The sequence below is a fragment of the Trachymyrmex cornetzi genome, unplaced genomic scaffold, assembly GCF_001594075.2.
Source record: "Trachymyrmex cornetzi isolate Tcor2-1 unplaced genomic scaffold, Tcor1.1 scaffold69, whole genome shotgun sequence".
In the NCBI taxonomy this organism is placed as follows: domain Eukaryota; kingdom Metazoa; phylum Arthropoda; class Insecta; order Hymenoptera; family Formicidae; genus Trachymyrmex; species Trachymyrmex cornetzi.
Window position 1 is genome coordinate 365775 of NW_017300014.1, and position 16013 is coordinate 381787.

A 16013-nucleotide genomic window follows, 5' to 3' on the forward strand; every position below is an offset into this window, starting at 1 on the left:
ACACACACACACACACACACACACACACACACACACACACACAAGCGCATATACCCATGAATTACTCAGATGTCTGTTGGAAGACAGCGAGGTGTAATGCTACGGAAACATGGTTCATTCACAGCTCCTTACTTATCACGCTCGCAGACACACGTTCTCGTCAAAAGCACGGCCACGCGCGTGCCCGCCCGCTTGTTTATGCGTTCGCGATACGCGCGCGCGTCTCCACGGCTATACCATCGGCGACGACGGCGACGACGACGTCGACATCGTCACGACGCTGAGGGAGAAAGAGAAAGAGAAAGAGCGAGCGAGAGAGAGAAAGAAAGAGAGAGCGACGTCCGATGAACGCGCGCGCAAAACGGAGTAACGTTACGGAGTACCGTCTATCCAACGAGATTCGCAGCGTCGTCGAGCAACAACGAGCTCATTGACATTCCGCTGGCGCGCTCGAACGTCGTCGTCGTCATCTTCATCGTCAGGGTTCGCCTCTATGCGCCAGAGAGCGCGGAGAGATTTTTGCGCGTCGTCGTCGTCGCCGCTGCTCGGACGCCGCCGGAGCGAAGAACAAAGAGGATAGTAGCCAGGGCGCGGGGGAGGAGGAGGCGTGCATTTAACAACGAGAACGCACCGCTGGCGACGTAGCCACCGCTGGCGACCGCGAGAGCGAGAAAGAGGGAGGGGGAGGAGGAGAGAGAGGGAGAGAGAGAGAGAGAACGAGAGGCGGAGTGCGAAAAAGAGAGAAGTGAAGAAAGACAGAAAGACAGAAAGAAAGAAAGAAAGAAAGAAAGAAAGAAAGAAAGGAAGGAAGGAAGGACGGAAGGAAAGAGGAAAGACAGGACAAAGAACGGAGCTCTGGATGGCTGGTTGACTGGTTGACTACAGCTAGGCCAGCTAGCTAAGCTCGCTTATTGCACGATTGCCTTGGTTGGTCGATGAGAATATATATACGTCGTACATATGAAAAAGGTCTCGCAGAATGACAGCGTGTTGCCAGCCAGCCAGCTAGCCAGTCATCCAGCCATCCAGCCATCCAGCCACAATAACGAGAGAATGCCCTGGCGCATGACGCCTTCGCACTGTCGTCGTCCTTGTCGTAGGTCATAATCGTCGTCTTGGTCACGATGAGGACGCGAAACGGCGGCGACGAGGATGCCCGTGGTGGCCGCCGCGCTTCGCGGAGGCCAGGGGAGCGAATCAGCTGTTCGCCTCGGCAATGACAACATTGAACACGCACGACCCCCCCGGACTGTGTGTGGCAGCACTTCGACGCGCGTTTCCGCGGCCGCGTTTCACAGGATCCGCGTTGGGTCGACGTTGCATCCGTACGGTTGACTTACCTCGAGCCTGGTGCGCCCGGAGTGTATCATCCTTTTGCGTCGCGTTATTTTGCAAAACTTCCGGGAGTATACCCGCACGGTGCAGTCGCGAAAAAAAAAACCGTCGCGCGGCTGAGCGAGTCGCTACGTTTCGCGAGAGAAATGGCCGAGTCTACTGAACGCTCGACGTGCAATCGCGTAGGGGGACGGAGGGGTACTGCCACTGGACGGTGCGCCGCCGCTTTCCGTCGGCGCTGCCGCGGCCCGCACAGCTGATTGGCCGGCGGCGGCCGACTTGACGACAGCGCGGCCAACCACCGCGCTCGCAGCCATTGTTTACACGCTTCCCATTGGATCGTTATTTTTGAGGGAGTAGGACGACGATGACGGCCGCGACAGCGACGACCGCGACGTGCACTTTGTGTGCAACGACGTGAGAGAGGCGCAATTCGCACTCTGAAAACGAGGGAGATAGTAGAGTGCGCGCGAGCGCACACACGAGCGCGTGCGAAATGCCTGGTGTAGTGAAGTGTAGTTACTGTAGTTATAGGCAGCGCTGTTACCGACGTTAGGATTTCAGACGGTTACCAAGCGGCAACTCGTCCCAAATATATAAGCGCGCGCATCGAGTTAAGATCGGCGCGTGTTGCTAGGTTCGCTTTGATTCGTACTTCGGGTAGAGAGAACGCGGTCGGGAAATAGCCCCGTTGACCTGGATTCAATTATGACTCGACCGAAATATTTAATTTACGGATGAGGGGTCGGGAAACGGGGGTGGGGGGCCGAGGCGACATGCGAAGTCTCAATGATCCGAGCGGGCGTTGTGATAATGCAGCTGCCCACATAACACGCATGACAGTTTGACGGCTATAATAGTCGACTTTTTTTAGTAAACTTAAAGTCGACTTCTAAAGTCGACGTTTAGTCGATTATTCTATGATGACTTTTTGTCGAGTTTGAATGTCGACTGGGGTAACTGTCCCTATTAACGTGCCTTTTAGACCAACTTACTTATTACTGAATTAATTATTAAATATTGTAGCTTTATTTTATCTGCTTGCAATCAATATCGGTTTTTCAACTATTTCTTTTTCTTGTAATATTTCTTTAATTCTTTAATCTAAAAAATGTTAATACTTTATAATGTTTTTGACAAAAATAAAAAAACATGTTTTGGTCCCTATTAGTGAGTCCTCCAAGCGGCGGTGACCCTATTAATGTGCCCCCAATTTGTGTGCCTATCCACATTTAATTCATTTCAACATATAGTTACTAAAACAGGTAATAAATTTAAGCTAATTATTTAAGTTGATATTACATAAATCATTATTTCAATCATATATTTATTTCAATGTACACTTATAACACAACGTTCTCAGCTCCAATACAGAGCACATTAACAGGGACGAGTTTAAAATCTTGCGGTACGTATTAATGGATTCACATAAATTCCTCACATATCTTTTGAAAAATATTTAAAATACTTTAATACTCAAAAAATAAAATATTATTTTCGCTATCGTATGCATTAATAATTTAACTTAACAAAAAAAAATATTTTTTCTTATTTATTTGTGCTAGTTTTCTTTATGACTTATCGAAAAACAAAAGCACCCTAGGGACAGGTACAATAATTGGGACAGTTACCCTATTTTCGAAAATCTAAAAATTGCCTTTTTAAGTTCGACCTTTTAGTTTTGATTTACAGTAACTTTCTATTTATTATTAATAATAATATTCAGATGCGCTACATATATTCCAGATGATAATAAAAATATTTAAAAAATGACTTAAAAATGGCTTTTTTGCTCATTTGCAAAATAAAAAAATATTAACACACAATAGAAACTTGTTAAAAACTTGATCGATTTAATTGTATTATACTTTAATTGCATTATATTCTTTACATGTAACACATTTAAAGAATAATGAAGTTATTACATTCACCAAGTCTTTGGAAATGTTAAATTTTATTTACATTTCGCCAAATTGGCTAAAAGACGACTTATACAATATCGACTAAAAGTCAACCTAACCATAACTTAAAAGCTGTAATAAATTTACAATTATCGACTTATAGCACACAATGTTGACTAAATGTCAATCTAAGGTGCGATCTACATGCTGCAAATACTTAACCAACCAGAAAAAAAGAATGTTACAAATTAACCAGTCAAAGAAAGCATTTGCAGTGTAAAGTGGATCACCCCTAGTCATAACTTATAAAAATATTATGATGGAAAATTGTGGACTTATAGGATGCGATCCACTTGACGCTACAAATGCTTCGAAACTTTTAATTGACAAATCGGAAGAAAAAATTTTACTAACTGACCAATCAAAAAATGCTTCGAAGCATTCGTAGCATCATAATCGCCATAAAGTCGAATTTGAATTGATTACATTGGCTAACTGACAGCCGACTGTAGTCGAAACATTTGTCGATTAAAAGTCGACATTCAAAGTCTGACTTCAAAGTCGACTTTAGATTTCTTCTACCGACTGACAGTCGACTAATAGTCAACTTTGTGCTGCATGAGTGATTACTCGTCTGGGTGCCTACGGACACTTTTTTCGCGTAATAAACGTGAATAGAGCGAATTATGAAAATTAAACAGAGTGGTGAGTATATTTCAAATATATTTCAAGATTATGTTTACGTGGAATATTTATGTATTGTTTGCGTTAAATTTATATGAATCTTTGTCATGTAGACAATACAGGCAATGTAAAATATGTGAATCCCCATAGCAAAAAACGTCACAGTTACATCAAAACAATCATGGTTACGTCATGGCGACGTGCGAATGTCCGCTTTGTTACGAATGTGATGTCACAGCAATGCCATGGTGATGTGCGAATGTCTTTGTAACATGTGTTATTTTGTTATGACAATCTCACAGTGACATCATATTTTCTTCCTGTTGTGACTCTATTACGACGTGATTCTTTGCTATGGGGGATTTATTATAAGCTGAATAATACAAGAATTAAGAAGTATAAATTTTATAATTATTAATATATCTTACTTTAGTATTGATAAATAAAAATATACGTATAACATTCAATGATTCATAGATTGTTTACATAGATAGGCATGTAAAACATAGTTTTCATAATTTACATTGTGTATACATGTAGATGTTATTACATTTTACGCGTAAAATCATAATTCTGAAATTAAGCAATTAAATGATAAAAAAGGTTTGACTTGCAATGTTTTGCATTATAACGAATGCACTGTGACCCAATGGAGAGATTGCGTAATGTAGACAATGATGATTAATTGGATAAGGATTAATCATCGTCGATTAATTTAGACGTAATAAAATGTACTTTATTACGTATTATAAACGCTAAATACGTCTAAAAATATGTTGTTTTCAGATTAATAAAATATAATTGATACTCCATACAATAATTAATAAAAATAATTATATATATAAAATATATTATCATATTTATTTAATTCTCTAAAATATAAAATAAAAAAATTTAATTACACGTTACAATAAATATATCAAATCTGAAGAAGAAAGCATTATGTCTGTAAGTAATTTCCAAGTTTTGCTATAATCTTAAATTAAAAATTAAGTAGTTAAATAAAAAAATATATTCTTGTTTATCGTCAATTATACCTACATTATCATACGATTATACTAAATTGCGCCGAGCTCTAGACAAAGCGATGATATTATCGATAAGCCATGGTATCGGCTTATCTTTCAGTTGTAGAATTCAATAGCAGGTCAGTGTAACTGATTATCGAAGCATCAAAAGTGATAAAAAATAAATTAGAACAAGAATGATAAAAAAGAAATACAATATTTATGAAATACGATATCTGATCCAAAATTTAAGCCCATTAATTTCGAAAATTTTCATATAGTTATTTTGAATTCTCGTTTTAATATAACATGAAATGTTTGATTTTTTACTATATATTCATTAAACGCAGATAATTAAGTTATACTTATCGGTAAACGTCGTTGTGACGTCGATAAATGATAAAAATTTATCGTAAATAGTCAATAAAAATAACGGATGTATTTGTAAAGACAAACGATTGCATGCATGGAAACTAACAGATTGAATATGCAATCTATATATATTTTTTTTACAAGGTTGATTGTGATTCACGCGTGACTGCGTTGAACGCATAAACTACGATCTTGTACTCTGAGAAAGATTTATAGCTCCACTTCGTATCCTATCGCCTCGTAATAATCTTTAATATGTAATAAAAATTTATGACATGATCTATAGTGATAATTTAGAGCGCCTCTTGATCTTTCAATCGGTGAACTTTGTGCCATCACAAAAATTCAGACATAGCCCGTGCAACCTTATCGTTATCGATAACGTGATATCGCTTGATATTTATTTCAATTGTCGGTATTGATAAAGCGAGCGAAATCGGAAAATATCAAAGTTAATTAGACAACTTTTAAACATATATGTATAATATTTCGCATTCGCTTTGCTCTTATAAAGCAGAAGACGTATGACATTATTATCACCGTTTATTATTTTTATGAGCTTATTTTTATTTATTTATTTTTTTATATTTCACACTCTGTGTGTGTGCGTGCGTGCGTGTGTGTGAGATTTAATATTTTATTGCTGACTTTCAATTTTTATATTATTTAATTACTGATGTATGTTTTTTTAACTTCCGACCACTCGTGACATTTAAACGTTTTTATTGCTGATTGTCTATTGGCTTATTAATTTTACGGACCTCTTTCCACGCTTATTTATTTTTATACCGTTTCTCACGATGTATAATTGTAAGCTGATATTCATTCGTTTTAATCTTTGTTTTCTGTTCTTTATTTCATTTGATAAGTGAAAACTGCTTTCTAATTAGCTGACGTATTTCATAAAATTATAGAATTTTTATGTCATTATTTTTTTAAGCCGCATTATCATAGCCCATATATTCTAAAAAATATAGGTGTGGATTTAACAGCATACGTTGTAAATATAATTCTCACTATGTTGATATTAATAATATCAACACTAACATAATGTAGATTAAAAAATTATAGCGTTAAAATACATATTGATGTTTATATTAACACAATGAAAATTACTTTAACACTGCATGTGTTAAATCCATTCATATTTTTTACAATTATCGTAGCTCATATAGTCTAAAAAAAGTATAGATGTAGATTTAACACCATATGAGGGGTATAAATATAATTCTCACTACGTATATTAATAATATCAACACCAACATAATGTAGTTTAAAAACTCAGCGTTAAATCCATACTGATGTTTGTAAATATAATAATTATTAATACAGTGAAAATTACATTAACACCGCATGGTGTTAAATCCATCTATACTTTTTACAGTGTAGATTACTCAATTGACCAACCAGAGAGTGTGAGGCTATTTTTTAATATTTGTGCGATTACTGGAGATGGCTCGAAATTAAAACAAAATGTTCAAATGTATGTGTCTCTAACAAACTTTGTCGATTATTTTACATCAATTGATTTTTTCACCGAGATCTGCGTCTGATTCTCCCATCATTGGCCCTACTTTAATTATTATTTTGTTTAATTTGAGGATGCTATTAATCTTATATTTTTTTTAAATTAATCCGATATTCAAAAGCATACAGACGTCATGATCAAATTAAAAACAAGTACGCATACATATTATTTTTGCATGGTTTAAACCAGATATATAGTATGTATATACATAAAATGTTTATAAATTTAATACGGATATTTAATAATTAAAATAATCTGTGTTCTGAGAATGACTCGAGTCGAGATACGTAAACGTTTTTAATGTAATATAATTATTTTTATTCACATATTATTTATTAATTTTACACACGGTGTACCGCGCTTTTTTATTTGCTCTTTTTCTATAGTAAAAGTTTATTTTATTGTCTATCCATACATTGGAAAATAAAATATTTTATCAAGTATACAAAGAGGTGATTACTGTTCTGGATAAAATTACAATTTTAGTGCAGATTATTACATGTAAGTGTGTCATATGTGTTTTATTGATTGTTTTCTTCTTTTCTCGTTTTTGTTGCAAAAAGATCCGTGATGATTATTCATAAAACATATTTTGACTAAAATTATCTTTCAAGACTAAACGACTTCCGCTGCAATCTCACAATTGCGACTACATGTATTCATGTATTAGATTGATCATTTCCCAAAGAATTCATTTAAACCGCTTTGTGATATCATTTTTATTTTTATCGATGTCGTGAAGATTTCACACATCAACAAGAAATATGACTATTATTCTGAATATTATCTGAAAACTTTTAAAACTCTAAAGATAATGCGAATTTATAAAAATATGCGTATTGCACGTATGATATTTTATTGCACTGTCTAAAAAATTCCTTGAAATACATACATTTATACAATTTGACTTTTGATTAATTGAATTGATTTCGAAATTGATGCAGATTAATTTTATCAGTTAATTATCAGTGTTATTTAATCAAATCGACGTGAATTCTAATAAAGAAATTTTTCGATTTCGCTTGCACGGTTAGATCATTTTTGGGATATGACACTTCCTGCAAGATTATTATCAAATGAAGATGATTGATATAAAAATCAATACATCTGTTGCAATAGCCAGTTATTGTATTTTTAACTGTCGAAGTGTAATACGTTTTGATATTTAATAAATAACTATAATGAAGTAAATTTCTGAAGACTTATACGATCTTTAACACTATATGCAACAACAGGATAAGTAACGTGATAAGTAATGTGATAAGTAACGATTTAAAGTTTCTTAATACTAGTGTACGCAAGTTTGATATCAAACTACTTGTCAGTATTGAAGTGCACGACCTATATCGTACGCGATTAAGTTTGTTTTCTATCTTCTTTTTTCATGAACACTCGAAAATCCGTTTAGAACTAGGACAAGATTTGACCATTAAAGCCCGTTTTTATCAGTGTAGAGTAACTTTAATCTCAGTTCAACTTGCACTTTATCTTTTTCCAATTCTCAAAACTGAAAAAAAGATGAAGAATTAGTCAAACCGAGATTAAAATTAAATTATATTGATAGAAACGGGCCTAAGTCTAAATTAAATTTTCGGTGTGTAAAAGATAGTCTATCTTTCTATCATCACTGTTTCTTAACGTGTATTGGCGAGAACAAATCTTACATCATCGCGGTAGTGTTCTCGATTATAAAAGTCGATAAAATTTATTCCTTATTACACAGCGGGATTAAAATCACTTTCGTAATCAATGTCATCAAGAAATATGCAAGCGAGAATGTTAAAAATCTAATTCTATTCGATAATTGAAAATACATTTTATAATTTACAGGTTATTATGTGGTAATTATTGCTGCCTTGGCAGTTATTGTTACCGGAGTATCTGTGAAGGCACCTGAATGTCCGTCCTCAGGCATCGTCATACTGCCTCATCCGAAGGAATATAATCTATATTACATTTGTCAGGACGATAAAAGCACAATTTACAAGTGTCCCGATGGTCTGTATTTCAATAGCACTATTAAGCAATGCGACTGGCCGCCCGCAGGACGTTTCCCCAGAATGAATCCAGAGACTGAACCACTTATATCTGAGGAAAAGGCTGATAAGTCTAATTGCGTCGGTACATGTCCAATTTTGAATCCTAAGGATAAAACGATACTTCTGCCGTACAGAGGTGACTGTAACAAATTTTGCTCGTGCAGCAACGGCGCGCCTATCGTTTTGTCCTGCCCACCCGGCTTAAATTTCTACGAAGCAGAACAAGTCTGCAACTGGCCATGGATAACCGATTGTCCATGGTAAATAAACAAGGGCAAAATCTGTAGACGAGGATTGAAATAAAAAGAAAAAAAAGTGCAGTTTTGCGATTCTCTCCACTTTTATCGCTTATTCATATATTGGAAGAGATGGAAGAAACAATGGTGATTTGGACAAACACGCATCTGTTCTTTAATTTCTTATTGTGGAGACAATAAAAAACTTAACAGAATAAATTTAAATTCATATAATACATTTGTGTTCGTAGGTTAAAGCAGATAATAATTTATACAAATTACCAAATTGATAAACGTTATCAATAGATAACAGAGTACTTAATATGACCTGATTATTATTATTATTATATCTTATATCTGATTATTTGAAAATAAAATAAAATAAATTATTATGTCAGAATTTTTAATCAACTGTCTCTTTTCTCTCAAAGATAGTATGCATCTCAACTCACGATGTTTTATAAACGTTAAGAGGTGTCATTTATCGCAATTTTTTAATTTTCATAACTCTTTGCAATTAAATCTGAAGCTAAAATCTCTTTAAAATAAACCTGTCTTAAGAAAATTTCATAAAACTAAAATCGCGTTGTACGCTAATTTATCATGTTACTTAATTATCGAAAAATTACACAGTTTAATCGTGAAATGCAGAAAGTTTTGATCGAAATCAATGTATTTCGAAAGAAGTTTATTAGAGATCTTTCTAGAAATTGTGTATATGATCGCTATAAAGGCATTGTTATTTTAGATAGAATATATTTTAAATAATTAATAAATTTATAAAAATCAAAAAAATTGAATTTTTAAATAAAGTTCAGAAACTTGTAATTTTTGTGTATTTCATTTTAATGTCGTTTCAATATTTCCTTCAAAAGTTAACATTTTTATTGCTATATTTTTTATTATTTTAAGATTATTACACTCTCATTTCACACCGTGAGATGGGCGAATACTTTAATAAAATAAAATTTTTATCCTCTATACGAATGTTCGCAATTTTATTCCGCGTTTATTTACTTGACACCCTGTAATTGATACGTACAAATATATTTTTGCACCTGCTTCGATATGCTAAAGTAACTTTTAGAAGAGAAGGGTTCTGTCAAATGTTAGATATGATAAGCACATACCATGCGATAACGCCGTGCGCTTATATAAAACTCATTTCATAAAGACGAATTCGTCAGTTAACAATTTAATAAGTGAAGAAATAGATACTCGTCTCTTCATTTAGCGAATGGATTTTCCACGATGAAAGGTGAGTGTTTGTAACTGACGGAATTCCGATGAAGTGATAAAATAGAAGCAAACGGGAGAATTATTTAATAAATTGGATAACTGTTGAGTGGCAAATGTGCAAGATAATTATTTGGGCACACAAAAAAAAAAGAGAAAAATTTGTGCAGTGCGAGTAATTGTGTTTAGTTGTGAATAAATATCAGTGAAGAAACGTAAAATAATATAGTAGATACATACAAGCTTAAAATATTTTTATCATAGTTACTTTGTAGATTTTCCATTTTTTAATTGAATTTTATACAAAGTACTTATAAATTTAATAAAAAAATGTTATTTTTCAAATTTAGTTACTGAGTTAATTTCAATTAATATTATATATATTGTTAATATATTATATATTGATTTCTCTCAAATAATATTATATATATATATATATATATATATAGATTTGAATTTTAAGCAGATACTAATGATCATTTTGCACCTAGATACATGCAAGTTTAAAATATTTTTATCATTATGTAGTTATTTCGTAGATATTTCCGATTTTTAAATTAAATTACAAGTAAAATTTTTATAAATTTGATAAAAAAAATATTATTTTACAAATTTAATTACTGAAATTGATTTAATAAATAATTAACATATCATTACACATATCATTTTGAACGCACATACTTAATGACCATTTTATTCGTAGATATATACAAGTTAAAAATTTTCATTATTATATAATTACTTTATAGATATTCCGTTCTTTCATTAAATTATGTGAAAAGTATTTATAAATTTGATTATTTGAATAAAATATTATTTTCCAAATTTAATAACTGAAATTAATTAAAAAAATAATTAACATTATATGTATATCTATATATAAATATATCGGTTCGAATTTTAGGTACATATTTAGTGGCCATTTTAGTGGTCACATTGGGTATTGCCCTCAATGGATCACTAGCCGATATTCCAACAAAATGTCCCGAGATCAATCCACAAAATGAGACAGTTTTTATACCCCATGAAAGTGACTGTACAAAATTCTACAGTTGTCACATGGGAGTGAAAGGAAAGCCAATAGATTGCCCTTTCATGGATGAGAATGGTAATAAATTGCACTTCAATCCCAAACTTCAAGTATGCGATTGGCCCTGGAGTGCAGGATGTCAGACATCAAGTTCGACAACTTCATCAAGTATTCCGACAACAATAATTACACCAAATACTACGACTTCTCCGACGCCGACGACTCCGACACCAAGTTCTCCAACGCCTACAACGACATCGAATTCTTCGACGACGACGACCCCAACACCGAGTTCTCCGACACCGACATCGCCGACGACCTCGACACCGAGTTCTTCAACATCGACAACTCCGATACTGACATCGAGTACTTCAACATCGACAACTCCGACACCGAGTACTTCAACATCGACAACTCCGACACCGACGACTTCGACACCGAGTTCTCCAACGCCAACGACTCCGACACCAAGTTCTCCAACGCCGACGACCCCAACACCGAGTTCTCCGACGCCGACAACGCCGACAACGCCGACATCGACAACGCCGACGACCTCGACACCAAGCTCTTCAACGCCGACGACCTCGACACCGAGCTCTCCAACACCGACGACTCCGACACCGAGTTCTCCAACGCCAACGACTCCGACACCGAGTTCTCCAACGTCGACGACCCCAACATCGAGTTCTCCGACGCCGACCACGTCGACGACCTCGACACCGAGCTCTCCAACACCGACGACTCCGACACCGAGTTCTCCAACGTCAACGACTCCGACACCAAGTTCTCCAACGCCGACAACCCCAACGCCAAGTTCTTTGACGCCGACGACCTCGACACCGAGCTCTTCAACGCCAACGACTCCGACACCGAGTTCTGCAACGCCGACAATTTCAACACCAAGTTCTCCAATGTCGACAACTACAACATCGAGTTCTTCAATACCGACGACCCCGATACCGAGTTTTCCGACACCTTCATTGGATTCTTGCATATCCGACAACAGAACACACATGCTTCCCCATAAAACTATGTGCGATCATTACTATTTGTGTTTTAATGGCTGGGTAAGTCCCATCTCTGAGAAATGCGACCGCAACTTATTATTTAATTCATTGCTTCGTGTATGTGATTATCCGGAAAATGTAAATTGTAAGAACTCTCCGCCAAATACGGATAAGTCAAATCCATCATCGATTTCGCCACCGTTTAATTACTCATTACCGACAAACTCAGATCCAGTTGCTTTGATTTGCCAGCCAAATGGCAAGCACAAAATTCCTCATGAAATTATGTGCGATTACTATTATTGGTGTATCAACGGCATAAGAGGTACGAATTGGATAAGATGCGAAAGCAATTTATTATTCAATCCAGTGATCGGTGAATGTGATTACTCGGAAAACGTAGACTGTGAGTGCAGAAGTACTTCGTCACCTGATAATACAGTTCCTTCTTCAATCTCAACTCCAACGACTCCAAGAATTACGCCTCCAACAACTACGACTCCAACGACTACGACACCAACGACTACAATTCCAACAACTACGACTCCAATGACTACGACACCAACGACTCCATCGACTACAACTCCAACAACTACGACTCCAACAACTACGACTCCAACAACTACGACATCTACGACTCCAACGACGACATGTACGACTCCAACGACTACAACTCCAACAACTCCGATTACAACGTTTTCAACAAAAACGACTACAGAAATAACAATTACAACCCCAATAACAGAAATCACAACAAAAATTCCCAATAAACCCCGTGAGAAATGTCCTCCAAAGGAATCAACGGAAGAAGCGCGGATTGCTCATCCATGTCTATGCAACCGATATTACGACTGCATAGACGGTGAAAAGATATTACAAACATGTCCGATTGGCAAGCATTTTGATTACGTGAGAGAGATTTGCGATTGGGTCTCAGTAGTAAAATGTATTCGACCGATTCCAACCTTTAACATTTTAACCTCCGACATTGATGACTATAATACTACATGCGCTCCAGAAGGCAGAGCATTTCAACATGACACCGATTGTTCTGCCTATTATTTATGCTCCAACGGTGAGAAAATTTTAAGACAGTGTATGGAGGGACTCCATTTCAATATGATCATCCAAATATGCGATTATCCGCAAAAGAGTTGCGATTTGAACAGATCCTCGCCAAGAATCAATTTGGATATTTGCCCTCCTTCAGATTCCGTACAGGAAGTATTTTTGCCTCACGAATGTGAATGCACACAATATTATGAATGCATTAATGGAAAGAAATTTCTTCGATTTTGTCCGAATCGTCTACATTTTGATCCTGTTTGGCAAATTTGTAATGATCCAATTGAGGCCAAATGTGTTGCTGATACAATTTCGACAACATCTACTTCAATATTTACAACATTATCAACTACGGAAGCTATCGATGAACCTCGCACAACGTGTCCTCCTAAGGGATCAACTGAAAAATTACGACTTCCTCATCCATGTATATGCAATCAGTATTATGAGTGCGTAGAAGGCGACAAGGTATTACGAACATGTCCAATCGACATGTACTTTGATGACGCAACAGAGGTTTGCGATTGGAGCACCGAAGTGAAATGCATCTCGCAATTTCCATCTCACGACATCCAAATTAACGATTACGATATTAACAATAAATGTTCTCCAAATGGCAGAGCGTTCAATCATGAAAATAGTTGCACTGAGTATTATTTATGCTCTGAAGGTGAAAAAGTTTTACAATACTGCTTAGAAGGACTTCATTTCAACGTTAGTATACAGATGTGCGATTATCCGCAAAAGAAATGTGATCTAACTATATCTGATACACCTAGACCACAACCTATACCGACAGTCGCCTTAAATATTTGTCCTCCCGATTCCATGCAACAAGTACTGTTGCCTCACGAGTGCGATTGCACGCAATATTACGAGTGTATTGACGGAAAACAGATTCTTCGAGATTGTTCGGATGGTCTACATTATGATTACGTTCGTCAGATTTGCAATGTGCCGATTGAAGCTAAATGCAATGATTTCACAACAACGATTCCTGAAAGCTCGTTTCCTACCATCCCTGATTCAAGTAAATGTTACGACGAAAATAATGAAATACCTTATGAACATGACTGCAGGTTTTACTACAAGTGCAACAACGGTAAGAAGATCTTGAAAACATGTCCTAGAAACTTATACTTTAATCCAAAGCTTCGAGTATGCGATTATCCGGAGAACGTCGTCTGTAACGTTGAAGGAAACATATCCAGTACATCAACACCAACCAAGTGCGAAACAATGACAGAAACCACCAATATTCCTCATGAGACCGACTGTAATTTGTATTATGTCTGCGAGAATGGCATCAGCATACTTAAAAAATGTTCTCCGAACCTCGTTTTTAATCCTATTCTGAAAGTTTGCGATTTCCCAGAGAATTATGTCTGCAAAGTAACACGTGACAAGAACAACATTAAAAAGATTAATAAAATAGTTCAAAATCTCGATCCATCTACTTGTATTGGTACTTGTCCAGAAGAAGACCCTGATTTTGCAGTGTTACTTCCAAACGACGATTGCAAGAAATTCTGTATGTGCAGCGGTGGCGTAGCATGGGTTCAACCATGTCCTGACCCACTCTATTTTGATTCTGTTGAAAAGATTTGTAAGAAAAAAAAGGATGCCGTTTGTGGGGTACGTTCGTACAATCAAGATAGCAATTTCATGACTGATAAAACGGTCGACAATGACTATTCGATGAAAACTCTGACCACCGAAAATAATGAGCGCGCAACGTATGACAATCTCGATCCATCTACTTGTATTGGTACTTGTCCAGAAGAAGACCCTGATTATGCAGTGCTACTCCCGAACGATGACTGCAAGAAGTTCTGTATGTGTAGCGGTGGCGTGGCATGGGTTCAACCATGTCCTGACCCACTCTATTTTGATTCTGTTCAAAAGATCTGTAAGAAAAAGAAGCAAGCCGTTTGTGGGGTACGTTCGTACAATCAAGATAGCATTTTCATGACTGATAAAATGGTCGCCAATGACAATTCGATGAAAACTCTGACCACTGAAAATAATGAACGCGCAACGTATGACAATCTCGATCCATCTACTTGTATTGGTACTTGTCCAGAAGAAGACCCTGATTATGCAGTGCTACTCCCGAACGATGATTGCAAGAAGTTCTGTTTGTGTAGCGGTGGCGTGGCATGGGTTCAACCATGTCCTGACCCTCTCTATTTTGATTCTGTTCAAAAAATTTGCAAACGGAAGAAGAATGCTGTTTGTGGAGTTCGTCTATTTAATGAAGATCATGTCTTTATAATTAATGAGAAATGGTAATAAAAAAAGGAATCTATGGCACCTTCAAACAAGGAACATGATGACGGACGCAGGACAAACATTTTAGTCGAAGCTTTATTTCAATTTTAATTTTTATTTTATTGTTTGCAAGTTTGCAAATTATTGAAATTACTTATTAATCATTATATTCACTTTTTTCGTAATTAATTTAGCGCTTAGTAATGTGATAATATTTAGAGTTGAATAAATTTTAAGAGAAAATCCCGTTTTTCTTCATAAGAAGTAAAGGTTCATCTATAATTATTTATTTATATGTATAG

The 16013-nt window shown here is 36.0% G+C and overlaps 3 protein-coding genes across 6 annotated transcripts in view; 2 read left to right on the forward strand and 1 right to left on the reverse strand.

The window, feature by feature from the left end:
* Positions 1-1513, reverse strand: part of LOC108767561 (F-box/LRR-repeat protein 20) — a 20608-nt gene extending 19095 nt beyond the window's left edge. For both annotated transcript variants that reach the window (XM_018517497.1, XM_018517496.1), the window contains exon 1: positions 1341-1513. In XM_018517497.1, coding sequence (XP_018372999.1) covers positions 1341-1370 — 30 coding nt within the window. In that variant the 5' untranslated portion in view covers positions 1371-1513. The remainder of the gene's footprint in view (positions 1-1340) is intronic.
* A 2346-nt stretch (positions 1514-3859) lies between these two features.
* Positions 3860-9350, forward strand: LOC108767563 (peritrophin-1). Its single transcript, XM_018517502.1, has 2 exons — positions 3860-3941; positions 8658-9350. The coding sequence occupies exons 1-2, from the start codon at positions 3923-3925 to the stop codon at positions 9128-9130; spliced, it is 492 nt and encodes a 163-aa protein (XP_018373004.1). The 5' UTR covers positions 3860-3922; the 3' UTR covers positions 9131-9350.
* A 943-nt stretch (positions 9351-10293) lies between these two features.
* LOC108767562 (uncharacterized) lies at positions 10294-15876 on the forward strand. 3 transcript variants are annotated; one of them, XM_018517500.1, is made up of 4 exons: positions 10294-10360; positions 11243-11624; positions 12798-12844; positions 13007-15875. In XM_018517500.1, the coding sequence occupies exons 1-4, from the start codon at positions 10354-10356 to the stop codon at positions 15730-15732; spliced, it is 3162 nt and encodes a 1053-aa protein (XP_018373002.1). In that variant the 5' UTR covers positions 10294-10353; the 3' UTR covers positions 15733-15875. The 3 variants fall into 3 exon arrangements, with proteins under 3 accessions (XP_018373002.1, XP_018373003.1, XP_018373000.1); XM_018517501.1 differs by having other exon boundaries at positions 12798-12845; positions 13029-15874; XM_018517498.1 differs by lacking the exons at positions 10294-10360; positions 11243-11624 and having other exon boundaries at positions 12265-12846; positions 13030-15876.
* The last annotated feature ends 137 nt before the right edge of the window (positions 15877-16013 follow it).